We start from the raw sequence: 23866 nt of genomic DNA, 5'->3' as shown, positions 1-23866 counted from the left end.
CTATCCACATGGAAATAATATTCTGGCTTTCAGCAACACTTACTCTTATAGGTCTCCTGTTTTAGAAGGCACAGAACATGTCAGGAGTTCTGGCCTTTGAGATTGATTCATATGGTCATGAATTCCCATCCCATGCCTGGGAGGAGTGAGGGTGAAGTCACTCCATGTTGGGTCTTTGATTAGCTCCAGAGCACAGGCTTTTCTGCCCTATGTCATTGGAGAGAGAATTGGCAATGACCATTTATCAGGGAGTTGGACCGTCTGTGAGGGTCCCCAGTGAATTGCTAGAAGCTTGGACTCTTGCTGAATGGTCATTAACATATTTGTCCAGCCTTCTCAACATTAGCAGGCCCGGCTCAGGGCAATTCCCAGGGGCTAGATACAACCCATGTCGTCATCTTGTTGGAAACAGTGTTTCTAGGGGTCATTATGGGTCATTATGGGTCATTCAAGAAATTATGGGTCATTCAAGAATTCCTCATTCCATCTTACTGTTGATAGCTAATCCCTTTCTGACACTTTATTTTGGCAGCCCAATTGATGTGGGCAATCACATGGGCTTCAATAGTTAATCCAAGATGGAAACAATGACCAAAGGGAAAGGAGAACTTGAAGCTCTGAGTAGATCTCAAAAGCTGGAACCAACAAAAATATTTTGCTGACTATTAGCATGTTAATGAGATTGTATTTGAGCCCCCAAATCAATGGGCTTTTTTTTCTTTATTATTAGAATTAAATTTTATTTGGATTTTATCTTTTAAATTTTTACTGGAGTACAGAACTCTACTCAATACTCTGGAATGGCCTATATGGCAAATCGATGGTTTTTAATTTAGCTCCAGACACTGCTTTTTTTCAATTCACATCGATTGGAACAAAAGAACGAAGGCTTTGTGGTGGCATTTCAGTTTGTGCTTTGTTCTGTGTCTCTAAAACGGACATAACTCTTGTCTCTCTCTCTTTGCCCCTTAGTGCTGGAACTTTGCCTGTCACCTTCCGTTGCCTGGAAGAAAATCTGGGGATCGATAAGCGTGTAACCAGATTTGTCCTACCAGTTGGAGCCACCATTAACATGGACGGTACAGCCCTTTATGAAGCCGTAGCCGCCATCTTTATAGCCCAGATGAATGGCGTCATCCTAGATGGAGGCCAGATTGTGACCGTAAGGTGAGTGAAATGGGTGGTGTGAAGCACTGAAACAACTTTTGACCTTATCCCCTTCCACGCTAACTCCATTTCACAGAGGCCACTTGAACTGCCGTTCTGCAGTTAGAAGAATGGTAAGGGAAGTAAAGGAGAACAGGACCTGCTGGCAGGCTTGAAGGGAAGATTGGTTCAGGAAGGAATCAGGCTCATACTAATGCCTTATGTTTGTATAGCCCACGTGAAACTGCTTCAGAAATTTGATATGATTTGATTTTTAACAGTCCTGTGACGTTGCAAGGCAGTTATTTCTATGATTATTTAATAGATGAGGAAGCACAGGCTTCAAGGGGCATATGGTAGTTGGTCTGAGGCTGTAATACCATCAGTAACGAGCCAGCAGGGCTGTCACCGAGGCCAACATCAACTGACTCTGGATCCAGTTTTTCTTTCATTAAAATATGTTCCCTTCAGCATTCCAAGGAGTGACGGCAAAAATGATGAGATACAGGGAGGAAGAGATTCCTCAATATAGCATAACATTATATTACAAATAAACAGCAAATATTTTTTTTTGTTTTTACTAAAGGTATTTTTACCATATGTAGTGATCATTTAAAAATATTCAGAAAGAATAATTTTCCAAGACGTCACTAAAAACACATTGCTTCTCTGCAAATTTAAAGATCACACCTACTTACATATATTAATTTATCTAATCCTCACAACCACCCTATGAGGTGTGTACTTGTCTCAGTCAGCTCGGGCTGCTGTAACAAAATACCATAGACTATGGCTCAAACAGCAGATGTTTACTTCTCACAGTTCTGGAGGATGGGAAGTCCAAGATTAAGGGGCCGGCGGGTTCAGCTCCTGGTGAATGTCCTCTTCCTGGCTTGCATATGACTGCCTTCTAGATGTTTGCTCACATGGCCCTACCTTGGTGCATGGAGAGAGCGAGCGAGCTCTCTTACATCTCTGCTTATAAGGGCACTAATCCCATCATGAGGGCTCTACCTTCATGACCTAATTACTTCCCAAGGCCGTATCTCCAAATATCATCACACTGGAGGTGAGGGCTTGAACAAATGAACTCAGGGGGGACACAACTCAGCCCATAGCAGTACTGTAGGGGAGCCTCAGTTTCCTGTATAATGGGTACAATAATCACATATTCTAGTGTGGCTGAGAGCATAGTCACCTGTCAATAAATGTTAGCTACTAGTATTATTACTATTACTGATGCTTAATAAAATACAGTACTCCTAGGATATGAAAGAAAAATGTGACTATGATATAGTGAGTGCCGTGATGTTACTCAGTGGAAAACATGCTTCGGGTCAGATTATCAAGCCATCTAAGTCCTGTCCTAACAGATTGCATGTGAGACTGCCAATCTCCCTTGCTTTAAAATTCAAAGACAAATAGAGCTTCTTAATGGCCCTAAATTCTCCCCATTGATGAAGCAACCATGCTTCCCATCAAGCTCACACCATTAGATGAGGACTTAGAGGTGGGAGGATGTACCAGGGAGTGACCGGGTGGTTGAGACTGTGCTTGAATTATTTAAATTTATCCTTTATTTTAACAATGATACAACTGAGAATTTTCACTGGACAAAGGGTAAAGTTGGCCAAATATATTTAATACTTGTGCCCCTGGCAAGTTCAGCTGAATCTGCCATATCTGTACATGTCACAAGGGCTGTCTCTGGGGGGACCGCCCCCTCTCCATGGAGTGTATGTAGTTCAATGTCTTCAATTTAGTCAGAAAAAAAGAGCCAAGTCCAGCTTCACTGCTGTGCTATGAGTACATTCCTCATCTTTTCATTTCCCTGCAGGCAGGAGAACAGTGGCCAGGAATTCTCAGCAAATTCGTTAAGTCATAGCGTTTTCAATGTGAGGAGGAATCAAGGGACATCAAAAGCCAGTGTGGTATTGGAATCAAGCAGACAAGTGTTCAAATCCCAGCAGACCATGTTCAAGCTGTGTGACCCTAAGTTTCTCCACCCTTCCAATCAGTGGTACTACCGTATGTACCTTGCAGGGTTACTGTGACGTTCTGCTGTGATTAATGTGTGTGTGTGGTAACTTGTACAACATCCAAGAACCAGCCATAGGGAAATGAGTCAGGGAAGGACAGGAAAAGCAGGAGGGGATAAAAGGACAGGGGGAGATCACCGCCCAGGGAGCTATTACAGGACTTACAATGCCCCAGACACTCCACCTGTGGTCGGGTGAGGGTATAATTGGGATGGAGGAACAGAAAGAGAACCAGCCACCAGGAAGATTTCTTTATAGGATTTTGTCTCACACAACCAAGGGGTAACAAGACAATGTGGCCACATTACACAGGGATGTGTAAGAGTGACTCATGTAATGGAAGCAACTGATGTTGTAAACAAAATTGCCGAGGCCAAGATCATTGGAACTTGGGAAGTTCCCCTTCCCTGGTGTTCTATCCATCTTGGGAAAATGACTGAGAATTCCCACCTGCCAACTCTCGGGACTAGGGATGTTTTCATTGCAAAGCAGCTCCGGTTGCAATGTGCTGGCCTCTTCTAAGTGCTTTATTTCTGAGCTCCTGATGCCTCCATGAGTGAGACACCATTGTTATCTTCTTTTCTACAGATGAGAAAATCAAGGCACAAAGAGGTTAAGTAAGTTGCCCAAAGTCATGTGGTTAAGTGACAGAGTTGGGATTTGAACCTAGGTCATTCAACTCTAGAACCTTCGCTGATAACCACTACACACTACTCTACCTCCTATGACCTAGATGGATCTTCCGCAAAAAATGGAGTTCTTTAAACCCTGACACCAACTCCACATTAATGGGGCAGGGGAAAAGCAAAGATGGGTTCTAGATCCCACCTAGGGGAAGTGTCTATTCTGTGAAAGCCGAAATGGGGGAAGGATGGCAATATGGAAAAACCAGTGCAAAACACAAAACCTCCCAGGACCTTTCTTTCCTCATATGTAAGAGTAGGTAAATTTGGGTTCCTCTTGACTGTAAGACCAGGATTCTGTGCTTGGACACACCAGTTGGCAAACCAGTTTGGGAGTCTGATTCTTAGTTTCAAGCCCGAAGACCTACCAAAAAAATTCTGGAATCATATAACCACAAAGAAAGCAGCCCCTTTTTTCTTTTCAGCAGCCAGAAAAGCAAGTTGGAAATCCCTGTTTTCATACGCCTCCTTCCATTTAGAAATGATGATAGCTTTTATAATTAACATCCAGAAAAGAGGAGAAAAAGTCACTGCCCTTTGCTGGACCACAGAGGCCCCCTGGTGTCTAGACAGGGCCCTTGAACCCTAGATTAAACCCTCTTCCGGAGACAACTTCAAAATGGTGCTGGGTATGCCCTAGGCATTGCTTGGAAAGCAAGGGATGAGATGCTTCAGAAGGAAAGCCTCCTGTTATTTTATTGTCATTTCTTGGCACCCTCTTTCTGAATAATGTATTTTCCAGCCCATGGTGAAACGTCCAGGCACCTGAACCTTAATGTCATTTGGAATTCTTTTGGCTTTGTTCTCCCGATGTCCACTCAGTTGAGTCTGGATACTTGCTGTTCTGAGTTCTCATGTTAACATTGGCAACCTTCTCAGACTCTTGCCACGCAGACTAGAAGTCTCTGGTTCTCACAGAGACGTAAAGGGGTAAGCAGAAATGAATGCTGTGGTGTTCCTGTGGAAGGATTAAGGGTGACTTGTTTTCCTTCTTTGATATTTCCTTGCCTGCTTTTAGAGCCACGCTTACCTTGTTTGAGCCCTGTGATATATTCAGTGAACTGGATGTCATGATGGGGGTAAGACTCTCATCCATGAATTTATAAGTTTCCATCAGGGTTAAGCAGAATCCAAATAGACCCTATTTCCTGGGTCTTGGTACTCCAGATTTCTTTATTCCTTGGGAGGAAAAGGGGATTTTATGACTGCCGGGAGAAATTAGAGCCGAGAATTGCCTGCCAGGGATGGTTTTGCCAAGACCACTTTCTCTTCCCTTGACCTGGCCTTTTCTGTTCTCGCAGCCTCACGGCCACGCTGGCCAGCGTTGGTGCAGCCAGTATCCCCAGTGCCGGGCTCGTCACCATGCTCCTCATTCTGACAGCTGTGGGCTTGCCGACCGAGGACATCAGCTTGCTGGTGGCTGTGGACTGGCTGCTGTAAGTGTCTGTGTGTGTGCTTCTGCCGGGGATGTGAACACTGCCTCCCGGGGGTGGACAGGATGCAAGGCTGCAGCCAAGATCTTCACCAATCCCCATGAGAACTCCCCTGTTTCCTTCCTCCTTTCTTCCTTCCAACATTTGCTGAGTGCTTATTTGGGAACCAGAGAAGGAAAAGAATCTTTGAGGGCTTCAGAGTCTAGCGGAGGAAGCAGGTAAATTATAAGACAAAGTTAAAAGCAAAGCTATAAGGGGGGGCTTCCCTGGTGGCGCAGTGGTTGAGAGTCCGCCTGCCGATGCCGGGGACACGGGTTCGTGCCCCGGTCCGGGAGGATCCCACATGCCGCAGAGCAGCTGGGCCCGTGAGCCATGGCCGCTGAGCCTGCGCGTCCGGAGCCTGTGCTATAAGGGACCCATACCAAAGCAGGCAAAGGATCTCAAAGCACAATGCTGAGTGAACGAAGCACAAAGGAATATATACTGTATGATTCCATTTATATGATGCTCTAGGAAAGACAATATAGTCTCTAGCAATAGAAAGAGATCATGGCTGCCTGGGCCCAGAAGTAGAGGCGTGAGGATTGACTGGGAAGGGCACAAAGAAAGCTTTAGGAGGGATAGAAATGTCCCATGTTCACTGGTATGCACAGGTGTCCACATTTGTCGGAACTCACCATACCACACGCTTAAAATGGGTACATTTTATTGTTATGTAAATTACACTTCAACAAAGTAGATTTTAAAAGAGCACACACATAGAAGAATAGCGATAGAGACAGACACACATCCCAGTCTAGGTTGGAAGGGCAGAGTGGAGAAACCAGAAAACAAGGAAGATGGCTGCTGAATTTGAGGGCCTACTATGTGCCAGCTGCTACATGGAGCCCTTCACCGCTGCCTCTAACAACTGCCATTTTATAGATAAGAAGACTGAGGTTTAGGGAGAATGAGTAGAGATTTGGCCCTATGTCTGCTTGGCTTTGGAGGCCACCAATTCATAATCATGGCCACGTTCAAGCTTCTAAAGGCAGTGATAGCTGAGCTGGATCATAACGGGTAGGTAGAAGTTACCCAGGTGTCCATAAGTGGGGGCGGGAATAGGACATTCTGGTCAAGGCCAGCCCACACAAAGGCACTGAGGCAACAAATCGTATGGGGACCTATGAGTGGTTTGATATTGTTGGAGCACAAAGTGTAAGGCAAGGAGTGGTAAAAGGTGAGGCAAGATGGACAGCCTTGAGGCCATGCAGAGATGCTTGAACTTGACAGTGTATACATAGCCCTGCTCCCTTTCCCAGTGAAGGGCATTGTCCTAGCGTGGGACTCTCAGCCCATTCCCAAAGGTGGGTCAGTCTAGCCGGATGGTCCCCAAAAAGGAGGCTGGAATCAATTCTTGCTAAGGTCTCACTGGGGCTCTGATATTCTATGGGATGTACACTGAAACTTCCGGTCCAGCACTGGAGCTAGGTGACAGGAGCTGGGGGATGCCATTGGCTTCAAAGTCAGAGGCTCGGAGTAACAGGTGCAGCGATCCAAGGCCAAAGTGCTCACACTTATTTTCTTTTTATTACCCTACATTCCATTAGCAATCTTTCTGACATTTATTGACAAAGATTTTAAGAGGCAGAAGCCACATTTTACGGACTTGAGTTTCCTCAAGGCTAAAACAGGTTCCACTTTTCTTCAACCACCCTTCCAAAGAGAGAACCGTGCAAGTGACTGAAGGGAAGGCTAGGAGGAAGCCTGGTCTTTCCAGAGAGCTTGCTTGCTGTTGAAGTTTAGGTTAGAAATGAGACGTGGACTGAATCTGTTCAACTCAGCAGGGCTGCGAGGAAGGGCACGGATCTCCCTGACTGGTTCTTCCATCACCAGAGAAATGCTCTGGAAATGCCTTTCGTGGGAAGGTGACGAGCAAAGGAAATGACTCTTACCTGTCCCTGCCTGTCTCTCTCAGGCGGGGGTGGCGGGGTCCTCAGCGCCATCTTGGTTGTTCTCTGTGCCCTACACTGGCCCCAAGGGGCAGTCTTTCTCATGAGGTCCATTCAGACAGGGCAGTCATGGGGGCAGCTGAGATTCGGTGGTGGTGAATGGTGGAAGGATCTGGAGGGAATAGGATGGAGACAAAGGGGTGGGGTTGGATTTGGTTAGGAGGACAAAGAGGAAATGGAGACGGTGGCAACCGCTTGGGGACAGAGCACACAGTAGGAGCTCAATAAATGCATGCTAAAAGTTACCCACAGAGCTGCTGCGTGATAACCAGGGGCCTTTCTACACATGAAGAAAGACAGAGGAAGCTATTAAAGTCCCAGCTGCTTCCCTTGTGGCTTTGGCTTACTGAGCCCCCTGCCTCTTTGCCCCTTGAACTTTCGTTGTCATCGAGGGTCCTTTGCCTGCTCCAACTACGTTGCCTATTCTCTTCTTGGGCTTGTTGCTGAGGCTTGAAATCCACCATTAGAGATTCATCTCTTTAACAGTTATTGTTATAGATGCTGCCTCCATTATAATGCAAATGCATTTAAGCGGAAAAATGTACTTGTGTTATCAGGAATGTAGGAAAGGAGCAGATATTTGGTGTTACCACCATGCTCTTTTTTTTTTTTTTTTTTTTTACATCTTTATTGGAGTATAATTGCTTTACAATGGTGTGTTAGTTTCTGCTTTATAACAAAGTGAATCAGTTATACATATACATATGTTCCCATATCTCTTCCCTCTTGCGTCTCCCTCCCTCCCACCCTCCCTGTCCCACCCCTCCAGGCGGTCACAAAGCGCCGAGCTGATCTCCCTGTGCTATGCGGCTGCTTCCCACTAGCGATCTACCTTACATTTGGTAGTGTATATATGTCCACGCCTCTCTCTCGCCCTGTCACAGCTCACCCTTCCCCCTCCCCATCCATGCTCTTTACCTCAGTTTAAAGTTAATCCTTAAAGATCACTATGGTGTGTTTAACAGATGAGGAAACTGGGCATCAAAAGGCACAGGGGAGCTTGTGCGGCCAGGTCAGGGCCCTTCACGCCACCCCACACAGCATCCTGGTTGGTACCCAGCAGATCTAACAGTGGAGGGGAGGAACAGAGGGGTCCAGAGTCAGAGAGGTTGGGGAAAACAGACCTATTCGGGTCACCCCCGGTTCTACATGCTAATCAGAGAATTTTTTGTCTGACCTGGTCTCTCCCCTCTCCCAGTATTAAAACAAAACAAAACAAACAGGTTAAGTGGGGACAAATGGGATACAATCAAGGTCTCAGCCACTCTTAGAATTCAGGTCCTCCAGCCCCAGCCCCCCAGGTCATTCACTGTGGGCCCTGTCTTTCTGACAGTCGTCTGCTTCCAAGCCTGTTGGAGGAGCGTCACCTCATGAAACGTTCAAGACCCTGTCCCCTCCTGACCCAAATGTCAGCGAATGGGCGCTCACATGCTCACACTTGCACCCAGAGCAGGGCGTCTTAACTCCAGGGCTGAAACGTGCTAGCAGAAGGGAGTTGGCTGAACAACAAAAAACATGATGATATATTTGGATTAACTCTATTGATGAAATTGCATTTGAGAAAACTCTTCCCCAGGTTGCAGCTGGAAAGGGAAGAGTGATTGAAGGCTCTCGTCTAGTTCTGGGGTCTGATCTCAGATGGAAAGAGGCCCTGTGATCAAGGGAAGAAAGGCAGAGGCAGAGCCCTGCAAGCTCTGAGCTCTGCACCTAGTCGCTGTGGGGCTGCGGGCGAGTTACTTACTCTCTGGATTCAGCTGTGTGGTGTGTACAATAGGAACAGTAACTTACCAGCTTGAAAGCACAGTCTAGACCCCATGCCCTTGAGTGCCCTTCTAGTTTTAAGACCCAGACTAGACTTCTGCTGGTGATGGATGTTTGTATACAAATAAGCATGAACGCTCCTTTTCAGAAGAAAAGAAGAAGGGAGGGTATAGGATCCTGGGAAAGTGTGCATAGGGGTCTGTAGCTAGGTCAGATCTGCTTTGAATTAGGAATGGTTCCACATTCTTTGTCACCAGCAAGAGGAGTTCTGGAAACACGCTCTTGGTCATGGGCGCCGTGGCTGTTGGGTGCCCATCAGCGTGTGAGTGGGGCAGGGGGATGAGTTGACAGAGGGGTGCAGGGATTCCCTGGTGACACGTAGTCTGTGGGGGGAAAGCAGAGACAAAGAACAGGGGGGCATTTCTTTTCCTCCCCTTGCCTTTTCCTCCCCAGGCAAGGTTTGTAAGCTTTCAATTTGTAAGCTTTCAACTTTTCAATTTAAAACCAAACAAAGCCCGCAGTGACATTTAATGTGCCATGGTGTTTGCCAACTGCTGGAGATCAGCCAGCCTCATTACTGCCCGCCGAGCCCTGGACGTTTTTCAATGAGCAGGCTTAGCTGCTCTGTAAATGTCATGGTGGAAACCAAGATTCTGAGCCCTGAAAAGTATCCGAGTCCTAGAACACCGGATGGGTGGGGCTGGTAAAAACAGAACCTTCCCCAGAATCTAAGAAGCCCTTTGTAACAGGAGTCCTTGGCAGGTATTTATGAGATCTTGTGACACCCCTCTCTCTCTGAAGGATTCAGGATGGAAGGAGAACTGTGGGCCAATACCAGGAAGAGATGATAAATAACTGGGTCTGGGAAAAGGAAAGCCAAGTGGATCTATGGCCCACTTATCACATGGGGCTGTTAGTGAGATAGTTCCTGGGGACATATTTGCTCATGAGGGGGTATACTTGAGATGGCACTTATAAGGAAGCCTGAGGGAGCCTCCACCCTGCCGTGGGCACTCAGAGGCTCCCTCATTAGCCTCCCAGGATGGAATGGAGCATCGGTTCTCAAACTCGAGCGTGCACCAAAACCTCCTGGAGGTTCAGGAGACCTGGGGAGGGGCCCAAGAAGTAACTTTTCTAACAGGTTCCCAGGGGATGCTGATGATTGGTCCAGGGACCTGACTTCCAGAAGCAATGGACCAGAAGTAGGGAGCAGCAGTATATTCCTGACTGTAGTATATGAGCACCTCTACTCTTTTTTGAGCACTGGTTGACAGCATGTGCATCCATTCAATGAAACTAGATCAAAAGGACCCAGGACTCTGACAACTAATACTCAGTGAGTGCCCCTTCATTGTCAGACATTGTTCTAAGCACTTTACATAGACTTGTTTAAAAAGTTGCAGCAAATTATGAGGCAGCTAGTAATATTATCCCTGTTTTACAGTTGAGAAAACTGAGGCTCAGAGCCAAGAAACTTAGTTTAGTAGATATTAAAGGGCTGAACTGGGATTCAAACTCAGACCATCCGGCTATTCCTTAGATGTTCCAGGCTTGCCCATCTGGGTTCTCGTTCTCTTATTTAAGACACGCATAACTGATTCAACCCTCATTCCATGTCTGGGGGACACCAATGCCTACATCTACCCTATCTCTGAATTCAGAGTCTAGGGGCTCATGTTTAAGCCTTTTGCATTGATTTCCTATTTCCACTGATTTCGCCTTTTTTCTGCATCTTACCTCATCTTCTTTCTCTGTCATCCTTTGCATGACATCCTTATCCTTTTCGACTAAGTCTTTTCTTCCCCTGCTAAAGTGTCCCTGACGCAACGCAGTGTAATTGCCCATCAGGGGGGTGGGGTGGAGGCGGGGCCATAGTTCCACACAGCGAAATCATGTTTTAATGCTCACAAAAGAAAAATGTGCTCCTGGAAGGGAGAGGCGGGACCAAGCTCAGGAGAGTTATAAAATGAGAAAGAGAAGTCTCCCATCACCTACAATTGAATCTTGAAAAGGAGCAAAATATGCGACTCCCCGCAAAATGCCAGTTGGCATGTGGGTTATTTTAAGCTGAAAGCAGTCAAGACCCAGCGGACTCAAGACAAGCTTTTTACCTCCCCTCAACTGCCTACAAGAATTTAGAAAGGAGGCCTATACCAGGAAGAATGCTATTACCAGAGAGAACTTTTTCACCGGAGAGACTCACCTGCGTGCCAGGGCAAACATTTTTTTACCAAATATTTGCTCTTCCAGTGAATTGTTTCCCCCCCGTTTCAAGCCCCAGACCCTTATCCCCTTCCTTAGCTTAGGATGGCATATAAACCTCAACTGCCTGACTGCTTTTGAGTCTCCTATTTTTATAAGGCTCAGGTATGTACAAAATTAAAATTTCCTATATGTACAAAATTACACTTGATCTTAGCCAAAAGGCCGAGAAGCGATTGTATATTAAATTAAATTTTAATATAATTTATTTTCAATATAATTATTTTCAATATAATTAAATTTCAATATAATTATTAGACCAAAATTAATTTTCAATATAATTAAATTAAATTTTCAATTAATTAAATTAAATTTTCAATATCATTATTAGACCAGCCAAAGAATCTAGAAGGGAGGAAGGGAAAAATTTTCTGCCCCTATAATTTCAGGTCTTGTTTCTCTGAAGTAATCACTGCTAATAATAACTTACAGAAAGTAAGAAGTTAATAATAGGCATTTCTTTTCTTTAAAAAAGAATCCTTTAGTGTCCCCCACGACGGGGAACCTCTCCCTGCACCTGTTTAGTTCCAGTCTCTGCCTGCCTTGCTGGGCTTCCTGGCTCTCCCCCTCTGTGTCTTCCCCCAGCTTCCAAGACCTCTCTCTCATTCTCCCCTGCAAGGGAATCTGGTGTCTCTCGGTGTCTCTCTCCTCCTTCTAGATCTCGTCCTGCATCCTAACTTTTCACCACCAAAATATCCAACTGGGTGCTCGCTAAACAAAAGACGGTTCTCTTTCTAGAGTTAATCTGCTGCCACTTCTTAAATAATGATCCATCCCCACCCTGCGTCCTTCACATACCTGCCTACCTGCTTCCCCCGGGTCCTGCCCATGTCATAAACGAATATGGTATCAACTCTCAAAGGGCTAATAGTCTAGTAATGGGGATAGATGTGGTAAAAAAAAAAAAATCCCCACAGTGCTAGGTGCAAAAGAGGAACGTATAAGACGTGATGGAGGAATAAGGTAGGAAGTGATTTGCTCCCCTTTTCGCTTGGACTAATGATGATGATGGCGGTGAGCAGTTAAGGTTGAGCGCTGAGTCTGGGTCAGGCGCCCTGTCAAGCCTTTTATAGGCAGAGTTTGGCTGAGGACCTCTCAGAGGACAGGCGCTCCATATGGGTTAGCCATTGTTACCTTCTCCACATGCTTGCAGGTGGACATTACTTTCCGTATTTTACAAATGAGAAAACTGAGTGGAAAAAGCTGTTTTCCCAGCTAATCCTGCTGGAGCCAGGATTGCAATCCAGGCTTGAATCCAAAATTCACACTCTTAACCCAATGCTTCTGTGGGTCCTTATTCCCTTCCCTAATCCCGTGTGGTTTGAGCTCTCAGCTGCCCGGAAGTGCCAGCCTTCTCAAGGTCTGGGGCCTCAGGCGACCCACCTGCCACACTGTGCACCCTGCATTCTGAGAGGCAGACACAATGATCTGTTTCTATGAATATTAAGCTGACTCATGAAATTTCCAATAGTTGGCCTTTCTGGACTCATTAAAATGGCAATTTCATGTGGTTCACTCCAATACCAGGGACCAGATGAATCTTGAGTGACCCTGCCCCCTTGGTTCTGTTCGTCTGTGAGCAGGACTTTCAGACAGTCCCACCGTCTTCCTGCCAGAAGATTTAGACTGAAAGAAGGAGAAAGAGAGAGAGCACCTCGGCAAATGCTTTTCTTCCAGGGCACCAGACCCAGCGCCGCAGCATGAAGGCGCTTCACCAAGCTCCCCTCTAGGTTTTGATTCCCGGTAGTCCCCAAAGAATAGCTATGTCATCTGTAGTGAATTCATTCAATTAAAGATTCTGCCTTCGCCCCTGTCCCCTTCTCAAGGTCCTGACGCACCACATCCAGACCCAAGAATAGCAGCAAGCATTCTAAAATTCTTTTTACCAAGCAGCCTAAAAACTCCGGAGGTCAGCAGGGTTTCATGAACGGGTCAGGGCTGTTGGGAGAGAAAACGAAAGTATTTGCCTGTGGAGAAATTTTCCACATGTGAACCATAAATCCCCATATCCTGCTTTTGGCCAGAATCGGACTCCCCCAGAGTTGGTCAGATATTCCCCTGGTGGCCTCAAAAGCAAACTGAAATTTCTGTCTTCCGACTGCCTCTGTCTACCATTCTGTCTCCTCGCCGTCTCAGTCAGTCTTGAATAAGTTGATTCTACATAGCATGCCCTCTTCCTCATCTCTCATTCAAGTTTCTAGCGATGGAGAGCAGGCTTCTGTTGTCCCTGCGTCTGTATCGAAACTACCCTTGCCGGGTCAATCATGGCCTCTTCGTTGCTGAAACCAAGAGACACTGCTTTCCCTTATCTCACCCGACCTCCAGGCAATCATGGGTATTGTCCTTCACACCCCTCTTTTTGAAACACTCTTCCCCCAGGCTCTTCTAATTTCCTGCCACCTTTGCAGGCTCTTCCTCCTTTGCCCAGTCCTTAAATGTTGGTGTCCCTCAGGGTTCTAGACTAGATTGTCTGCTTGTCTCACTCTGCTTCTCCCCAAGGATGGACTGAACCTGCCTTGGCACCCATCCACGGCCTCTCTAGGTGTTGACTCCTAATTTCCTACCTGTAGCTCAGCTGTCTCTCCTGACCTTTAGTCCGTATTCCCAGCCACTTGCGGGACATGATACCAGAATCTTTCTCACCCCAACCAGTTGTGTCCCCTACATGTGGTAGCCCTGGCCACTGGTTGTCCAAACCAGAAACTCAGGAGGAATTCTTGACTCTCTTTCTTTTTTATTCTCTATAACTAATCAGTCCTCAAGTCCTGTAATTCTGTCTGCTAAATGTCTCTCAAATTCATCTTTCTCCATATTCCCCACATCGTCACTAAGTGGATTTTGCTCTTTCAGTCTTGCCATCCTTTATAATGGAACAAGCGTGATCCTTCCCTTCCATGGCTCCTGTCACACACGGGATAAAGTTCTAACTCCTGCACTTGACTGATAAGGCTATACATGATTTGGTCAGTCCTTACCTTCTGCCTCTCACTGTACTCACTAGTCATCCTGAACGCTCCTGAGGGCACCCACCTCTTAGATTTCACACGTATTAGTTCTTTCTTCTCTCTAGCTCATTATCTCAGACCCACCCTTAGCACCTGACTCAAGACACTTCTATTCAAGCCTTTGCTGGGGCCCAAGTGTAGATAAACTGTCCTGCCTACAAAACCCAAGAACACGCAGCACTTATTCCTGTTAGAATATTTATCTTACTCTAGTGGGGGATAGAGACAAGTAAAGAGAGTGTGGGTTCTACCAGAAAAGAGAACAAAGAAAGGGTCTTTTCTTGCTCTTCACTGCTTGGACACCTGGCATAGTGTACACACTAAGATGCTCGTTATATACCTGTTGAATGAATCAATGAACTAACAAAGAACTCAGCAAGTATTAGAGTCTGCATTCTTCTCTTATTTCCACGTAGCCATTTTCAGGCTTATGTGCTCCTGCAATCTTTAATGAGTATTTAAGGCGTTCCCGTTGTGTCTGTCATTTCACTTAAACCTCACAACTTCTTCTGAAGTTGGAATTAGCCTCATTCCATATTTCATGCTCAGGTAAGAAGTGAGTTAGAACACTTGGGTTAGGGTTTTAGCCCTAAGTCCAGGGCCCTTTGTATGTTGATTTGGGCATCAAACATTAGTCTGCTTTGATTTCACCCAACTCTGTCTTCCATCCATTACTGTCCTGGTGACTATTTCCATTGGCTAGAGTTCCTTTTCAAATTCAAAGAGACCTGAGCGTATGGAAGAGACATGAGCATTGTGCACATTTGGAGAAAGCTCACCCAGAAATGCTATTCCCAAAACTTGGTTCAGTGACTGCTCAGGAGAGTGGGGTTTGGTGTCAAAGAAAGCCAAGAGTTGAGGAAGGGGGAGTTTGTGAACTTGTATCACTCATTTGAGTGGAAATGGCTTTATTAAGCTGGAAAAGTAATTAACCCTTGAGAATAGCATTTTATGCTTTTGTCCCCCTGATGGGATATGAGTGATGCTTATCTCCAAAAGGGGAAGGAGAGAGCACATAATGAGTATGAGCTGTGGATCAGGAACTGGCGTTATCTTCCCCACATTTTGTAAAGTAGGTGTTTTGACTGGATGAGAAAAATTCTGGTTGAGGAAGTCACCCAGGTCACACCGTTCATATGTGGCTGAGCTAGATTCAAAATCAGGACTGTCTGGCTCCTGGGTGCTTTGCATCACATGGCAGACAGTGGATTGTTATTATCTTTTTTTAGTTTAGTTTTATTTATTTATTTATTTTTACACAGCAGGTTCTTATTGTTATCTGTTTTATACATATTAGTGTATATATGTCAATCCCAGTCAATGGAGAGAAAGTTCTAAATGTGGTTCAAAAATAAATTATCTATTTTATACATATTAGTGTATACATGTCAATCCCAATCTCCCAGTTCATCCCACCACCGCCACCTGGCCCCTGCTTTCCCCCCTTGGTGTCCATATGTTAGTTCTCTACATCCGTGTCTCTATTTCTGCCTTGCAAACCAGTTCATCTGTACGGGGATTCTGGAGTCACATTGCCTGTGTCCAAATATGGTTCTGTGACTCTACTAGGGTGTGTGACTTTGGGAAGCCACTTAATCTCTTTGGGCCTCAGTGTTTCCATCTCTTAAATGTGGATAATAGTCCTTCTTATAGAGTTGGGGTGAGGATTAAATACGGTAATATCTATAAGGTATATTCCAATACAAATAAAAGTTAGCTACCATCATCATCACCACCACCATTACCTTTGGTCCCTCTACTTGCCAATAAGGCAGATTCTTCTGGGCCATGAGATAAGTGAGTATTCAGAGCATTCCTCTCCAAGACTTTAGTGCTCTTTGGAATTTAACAATTGATCAGGGGTGTTGGATGCATGGCTCAGAGCACAGGCCAGGAGGGATGGAAAGTATAGTTGAAAAGCAACAAAGTAGACTACAATAGCATGATGAACAAATAACTCAGCTGTTTAGTCGGGTGTGCTGCCATAGGAATTGGCCTATAAATAGGGTTAATGTTTTCAGGGTAGAGAGTAGTTTAAGCAGGGATGTTTGGATGTTCTACCTAGGTGCTGCCAAAAATATATATGAATTGACTTGATAAGATTAATAGTGATATTAAAAGTATACATCATGTAAAATTAATGTTTTGTGAGTTCTTATTAAATGTCTGGAACTGTGCTAAGCATTTTGTTCACAGTAACCCTTATGTAGGGAACACTTTTATTATTTCCATTTTATAAATGAGACAACCAGGGCTCACAAATGTTAAGTGTGATCAAGGTTGTCCAACAGGTAAGGGGAAAAGCTGGCATTTGATCCAGGTCAGCCTGCCTCCAGAGTCCATGCGAGTCCATGCTTTTTCTTAATACATATTCCTTCTCATCTCCTTATACTGGGGATTCTTAGTGATCTTGATTTCAAGAGCCTGATTCTGTGGATGACCTCAAGACCCAGTCTTCATTCATGTTAAGACTATCACGCTGAGGCAGATTCTCTAAAGCAGAAGGGAGGGGAAGAGCCTTCTCAGATGGAGAGATGCCCCTGAGAGTAGAAGCCGGGCTTTGATCTTTATTTTTTCATGGGCAGCATCTTCCTGCTTGAAACCAGAAGGCCAGCTGGCTCCCAAGTTCTTTCCTTGCAAGAGAACCAGGCCAGACTCCTCCTAGTACAACTTCATAATTACTATTCTCTAATGAGAAATAGATTTGATCATAGCAACTAGAATTTATTTTAGGCCTTGGTTCCAAGAACCTATTAAGGTTTCCACTTTGCCTTAAACCAATTCTAGTATCTTCCTTTATTTATTTATTTATTTTATGTTTTTGTGGTACACAGGCCTCTCACTGTTGTGGCCTCTCCCGTTGCGGAGCACAGGTGCCGGATGCACAGGCTCAGTGGCCATGGCTCACGGGCCCAGCTGCTCCGCGGCATGTGGGATCTTCACGGACCGGGGCACGAACCCGTGTCCCCTGCATTGGAAGGTGGACTCTCAACCACTGCGCCACCAGGGAAGCCCTATTTATTTATTTTTAATTGAAGACTAGAGTGCCCTGAACTAAGATGTCTCAGCAGCATTTTTACCTAAACTCCTTCTTTTTCTTTCTTTTCTTTGTGGTTTTCCAGCATCCTTCTTTTTAGAGCTTTGAGTATCTCGTAAGCCTGGTCAAAAGGACTCTTCACACTGATTTAAACTTATGGGTGAGAGACTACAACTTACTCTTAAGGACTTAATTAGTTTTTCCTGGTGCTGACGTTCTAAGAGGGGATGGTATCAACCATCCTATTTTTTTCAAGTCAGAACCTGAGAAACAAGATTTGAGGAAGGATTTTTCTCAACCCTTCTTGGTTCAAGAGGCCCTCTGGAAGATTTTATTATTTTTTTTAATTAACAGAGAGCGCAAGAGAAAGCATTTTGGTTTTTTTCAGGACACATAGGCACTACACATATAGGTCAGGGAGGAAACTGTGACTGGGTTTCTTACCCAAGAGCTGTGTATGTGTGTGCTAGGGACGGACTGGGGCCCAGGGGGAAGGCAGTGTTGTTTTGATCCTTACAAAAAAGATGAATTTTCTACTATGGGGGAATTCACAGGTGGTTGCACTTTCCTGTAGAATTATTAAATAAAATAAGTGGAGGTAAAATCTGGAATCTTCGAAGAACAGTTTAAATCAAGAGGACTTGCTGGACACAGCTAGGAATGGCTGCAGTCTGGGAGCTAATTCTGAGATCTGGACACGTTATTCCCCTCTAATTCTTCCTCCCCTCCTCCTCCTTTCTCTTTTCCTGTTGTTTATTGGGCGATTACCATTCATTAGACATTTTGCTAAGCAATTTACATACATTGTCTCATTTAATTTTCATACGAGCTTATGAGAGAAGTATGATTGCTATCTCCAGTTGACAGACAAGGAAATCAAGGCTCCTAAAAGGTAAGTCACTTGCCCCAGACCAGGCAGAGGGAAAGGTAGAGTCAGAACTCAACCCCAGGTCTCTCCATTCTAGACCTTGACCTCTCACCCATCACATCGTACTGCTTCCTCACTAAACGTGTCCTGTTCTTTGTCCCCAGGGACAGAATGAGAACATCCGTCAATGTTGTGGGAGACTCTTTTGGGGCTGGGATTGTCTATCACCTCTCCAAGTCTGAGCTGGACACCATTGACTCCCAGCACCGAGTGCATGAAGATATTGAAATGACCAAGACTCAGTCCATTTATGATGACATGAAGAACCACAGGGAAAACAACTCCAACCAATGTGTCTATGCTGCACACAACTCTGTCATAGTAGATGAGTGCAAGGTACCTTTCCCATTCATGGATATCGAGACCTGTATATAATAGTGCATGCTCAATTTCTTAAAGCAAACACAAAAGCCCTGCATGTATTATTGCCACATTTATTTTTCTAAAGAATCATGTAACTCAAGCGTCTATGAGTCCCAGATCATCTAACTCTGTGTCTGTCTAACGTGGCAGGAAATCAACAAGTCTAACGGTGAAAGAGCCAATCGGTTGCTTGTTTTATCCATGTGATGTAAAACAATCATTTTGACTCCCCCGTCCACCCACTTCACAAATTCAATCGTTTTCTTTGAATATTATGCTCAAGAATTTGTGGTTTCTAGGGCCTTGCTGGCTTTCAAATATTCTGTTCAAGTGAAACATCAAGAGAGATGCCCAGCATCATTTGATTTACATAGCACAAGTATTCCTTCTTGCTGTATATCATGTATTGGTCAAAAGTGTGCCCACATAACTTTGTGCAGCTATCTTTCTCTTCATTATTTTTGTGGGAAGGTGAGTTTTGACCTGGCAATCACTTTGCTCCAAGAATGGGGAAGCAATTTCAAGTAAAGAATAACTCTCCTTCAGGACAGTTATCCATAGATGTCTTTAAAAAAACACTATATGTCACATACTGCCTGGCAGCACCATTTTTCCTGAAGCATGGATGTTCTGGACTCTTTTCCAAGCTGTTGGATGCTAAGTCTTCAAGCCTGACCGGCTCTGTCTAGCCTTCATTGTAACTAACTTGACATTGTCAAAGTGTCATGACCAGAGTGAAGCAAACTTGGAGAAACCCTGGCAGGTGAGCAGTGTCAACTCTGAGGGTTGTAAGTGGCAACTGAGGACAATCTGAACCGAACACAGATTTCTGATACCTTTCTGACTCCTGTTGACGGATCTCATTTAATAGTTAATTTCTCCCTATGTTATTTCTGGGTCACTCCAAATATATGCCATGGCTTCTGCCAGACAACTAAGGATGACACAGAAGCAATCCCCTCTACTGGATGGTCCAGCCACCATCTTTGGTTCATCCCCTCTGTATAAGCTACATGTGTGGGTAAACCAGGGCTCTGATGCAAATTAGGGAGGGACCCCGCCCATCAAGAGGCAATTGTATAAATTAATTGACTCAGTGAAAACAATGAAAATTGTTAGAAATTCAGATGCACCTAAATGGTATACTCCATTCTCCTGGAAAGTTAGTGTTTTCCACATCTCAATGATTGTGCTGGATTATTCCCCATCAGAATATTAGTTTTGGTAAACAAGGGTCAACATTCCATGGAATAGCTTTATGCTCTATTATATTTAACAAATATTCATCGTGTGCCTTGTGGGGTTTAATTGAGCACCCCCATCTTATTCCTATGACCTCCTATATTTTGATTATTAGTCAAGTTTTATTGAGTGCCCATAATCTGCAAAGCCCTGAGTTAGGCACTAGGGGACAGCAAAATGAATGTACAGTTGTATAGTGGAGATACAGCTTGATCGCAATTACTGCCCTATGAGGAAGAATAGTAGTAGGAAACAAAATAAAATCACCACATATATTCTTTAACTTTGCAGTTATATATACGAAGAGTCCTAGTGGTTAACTGCCTTTGGTGCGGCCCTTTTGGAGCATCTCAGGAGAGGCTTCTTAACAATATTGTGTAGGGCAAGTTTTGAGGAAAGTGTACAGGCATGGAGATGTCTTTAGATTTCAGACTTCCTGCACTTTTTTTTCCCTTAAAGCATATCAAGCACATCAGGACAAATGTGCTTCATTTATTTTAGCAAACAGTTCAGTCCCTAAAAGGAAATGTTGGTCAACTGTCTCTATCACTGTGAAGTAAGCCCATGAGGAGAGAGACTGTGTCCCTGTTTATCACTGCTGTGCCCTAAAGCAGTGCCAGGCATGCAGTAGGCTGTTCAGAAATATGTATTGAGTGTATACTTTTAGCATCTCGATCCCATGCTTTAATTCAGATAACCTTTTTTGCTGGACAGTTTGATAGAGATAGTGGCTCAGTCTTTCTAGGTAGTCGACCACCAAACCAACCACCTGCAAACTCGTTGGTGAATTAGTGTTTAGATGGTCAAATGGTGAAACCGAGCAGATCATGGAAATGATGAAACGGCCATATTGGTTTAATAACTCTTTGGCGGTTTGCATTTTTTAGTGAAGTGATGGGTTCAGCTCAGTGAAGATTGTGAGGCGAGGCCAGTCGACCCTTCTCGCTCTGGACCAGTTAACTGAGTTGACACCTATATGCAAAGGAGGCAGTCAGAGCTGTGGAGATGAATTTGAAGGCTTTCCCAGAATATCTGAGTCACATCTACTCCTGCCTTTGAACCTCCTTCTGGTCCATTCTCAGTCTCACTGTTTTAAAAGCTGAGTTGGGAGACATCACTGCTTGCTGCCAGTTCTCGCCTTTTGGCTCTTCCATTACCCAGGTGTTGGGACGGAGCTGGGTGGAATAGACCGGGGGAGCGGAGTCCCTGCTTCCTTTAATCCAGCCAGAAAAAGGAAAAATGCCAAAAAAGCTGCAGTCCCAGCTACTTCAGAGACACAGGTCTCAGTATTTGAAAACAACAGCCTCCCTGCCCCTGCCACCTGAGCTCTGTCTGGTTTTCCAAAGGCACCATGATTTATAGTGTTGCACAGATATTGATCTGGTTCATCACTGAAAGCCAAATAGGTACACTCAAGGTCATGGTGAACAGGCAGCTCGCTCCAGGCAGATAGTTTGTCCCTGGCCGTCTTTCCTGACAGTTCACTGAAGGGGAAATAAGTTTGCTGCTTCTCTGGTCACAACTTTAACCGTTCTAAGCATTGTTCTGTCATGTTGGTCTCTCTATTTTCAAACTCTTGCCTTGTAACCGTAGTTTGAAGGTATGCAATGTTTTTAATTTTAATCAGAAGAACTGCATGTGATGCTTTCATTTGCTTGTTGCATGGTCTTTTTTTAAAAAAAAAAACAAAAACAAAAACAATGCGGTGGCCTCATGGGGACCGGAGGGATGAGTAGTTTTTATTTTCATTTGCTTGGTTCGTGAAAGGTTTTCTGTTCCTAGCATGTTGTGTGTGTAGTGCATGCTCCTCACTTCCACTTGGGTAAGAAGAAGACCAGATTTCTTTCAAACATTGCTGCGTTTGTCATGTCTCCATATCCTAATGCTTCCATAAATCCAGTCTCTCCATTATGTGGAATATCAGTCGTGGGTTTAAGTTTGCACATGACGTTGAGGACAGACAGATGGAAGGTAAGCTAGGAAAACGACTTAGATGTGGAGGGGAAAACTTCCCACTCTGTGTAAGGGTTCAGTTCACTGAGAGCCAGGGAAGCATAATACTGACAGTCTGGAGATTATAGTTGATTAATAAATGTCTGCAATGAAATAATTTAGAGATACTGATTTCAGCCTTTTAATTCCCTCCTTTCCTTTTTAATTTTTAAAGCCTGGATAGCTTATATGGTAGAGCCAGACCATCATGATTTGAAAATTGGACATGTATAAACTCCACCTGGCCTCATTGCAACTGAACCTTTCACGTGCATGAGTAGAGCTAGCTGCCTAGTTCTGGATTTTTTTTTTCTCTGCGGTTGTTTGGAGTAGCACAAGGGCACTATGTTTTCAGGACTGCATTGTTGTGTGTGGCGTCTATGGGTAATTAGACACCCTCATAACCCTAAAAGCATAGTAGAAGTTATTTATCCCCCAACTTGCAAAGTATCTCTAGTCGCTCAATACCCCCCAAGGCAAATATGTATTTTTTTTTTTAATGTTCGCAAATCAGTGTTGAAAACTAAGACCAGTTCAAAATCAATTTGGAAGAAACAATGTTTAAAATTAATACTTAAGTCGTGTAGTAGAACCTGGGTCTGGTGGTCCTCCACATAACCCCCCAGGTGGTTTTCTGGTTCGTGGCCCGTAAGCTGGATATTGATGATAATTATTTTCAGGTAACTCTGGCAGCCAGCGGAAAGTCAGCCGACTGCAGTGTTAAAGAAGAACCTTGGAAACGTGAAAAATAAGGATACGACTGTCAGCAAATTCTTGAATAAACTCCCCAGCGTATCTTATGGCAAAAGAGGATATAAACAAGCTTTCTTTAAAAAGAAAAAAAATACATATATTTCGATGTTTACCTAATCTGTTAGCTGAGGCTTAGAGGATCTGTTGTGAGTCAGTGATAGGCACGGTGCTGTGTCTTTGCCAAATAGTGCTTGGTAACCATCTAATTTTCTCACTTGTATTATTGTTTGAATGGATGCCGCTGGAGGAATCAGTCTGAATTGAAGACGCGTTCTTGCCAGCTTCCCTTTTCTCTCAAGATGCAGAACCGTGGATGCTCTTTTCCCAGGGGACACGACTAAAGCCGTGCGGCACATTCCAGAGATTTGGATTAATGAGCAGACAGTCAGTGTGTTACTCCTTCCAGTGTTCTCCATGCTTCTTCACCTTGTAACACACAAGAGATTGTGTGTAACACACAAGAGAAGTAAATCCCCTTAAATGTCTTGTAGCGTATGTCCTTGTGTTGATTAAAACAAAGTACCCATCTTAAGGTACAATTTCTCTTCTGTATACGCCTTAAGTTAAATGGCTAAATGTTTCAAAGAGAGTCATAGTGGGAGCCATATCTTAAAGGTAGCCGGTTATGGAACCCACTGAGTCTCCACTCTACCCCATCTAGTTTATGGGAATAATTGTTGAATTTCAAAGTAGGTTTCATAATTTGCTCCAAATTTGATAAGGGATTAGGATGTAATTTACATATAACTTCTGTATATATTGACAAAAGTAAGAGAGCACAGTCAACATACATTTTAACCAGATTCAAAGATTCAAATTTGTTTGTGTTTGGTTTGCATCACCTGGCATAGTGAAATCAAGTGAGATTATTTGATCTATGCTTCAGTGTCTTTGTTTCGTTCATACAATTCTTATTCGGGTCTCTACCAAAAAAAGACATTCTTAATCCCCAACTTATTTCAGTCATATTCTCATCAAACTAGAAGGCTTAATCATTTTACTCTCCTCACAGATGGAGGATAGTTGGGTTGGCTGTGCCTCTTTTAATACTAATCTCATGATAAAAACAAAACTTTCTAATATGTGGAAAGCTTTTTGTTATATTATATCACAGCACCTAAAGCCAGCTACAGGACACAGTTGGAATCAGAGCCCATCTTTTCCCCCAGTCTTCTCTGTGGAAAGGAACAGAAAACAAACATAGGTGCAAAATCCTATAAAGGTGACATTC

The 23866-nt window shown here is 44.2% G+C and overlaps 1 protein-coding gene across 1 annotated transcript in view; it reads left to right on the top strand.

The window, feature by feature from the left end:
- The window catches only part of SLC1A2 (solute carrier family 1 member 2), a 50058-nt gene extending 27340 nt beyond the window's left edge, over nucleotides 1-22718 (top strand). The window contains exons 7-10 of the mRNA XM_007446324.1: nucleotides 973-1167; nucleotides 5170-5304; nucleotides 18390-18621; nucleotides 22563-22718. Coding sequence (XP_007446386.1) covers nucleotides 973-1167; nucleotides 5170-5304; nucleotides 18390-18621; nucleotides 22563-22634 — 634 coding nt within the window. The 3' untranslated portion in view covers nucleotides 22635-22718. The remainder of the gene's footprint in view (nucleotides 1-972; nucleotides 1168-5169; nucleotides 5305-18389; nucleotides 18622-22562) is intronic.
- The last annotated feature ends 1148 nt before the right edge of the window (nucleotides 22719-23866 follow it).

Source organism: Lipotes vexillifer, unplaced genomic scaffold, assembly GCF_000442215.2.
Source record: "Lipotes vexillifer unplaced genomic scaffold, Lipotes_vexillifer_v1.1 scaffold1993, whole genome shotgun sequence".
Lineage (NCBI taxonomy): Eukaryota > Metazoa > Chordata > Mammalia > Artiodactyla > Lipotidae > Lipotes > Lipotes vexillifer.
Note: the sequence above shows the minus strand (reverse complement) of the source record. Positions and strands in the feature narration are given on the sequence as shown.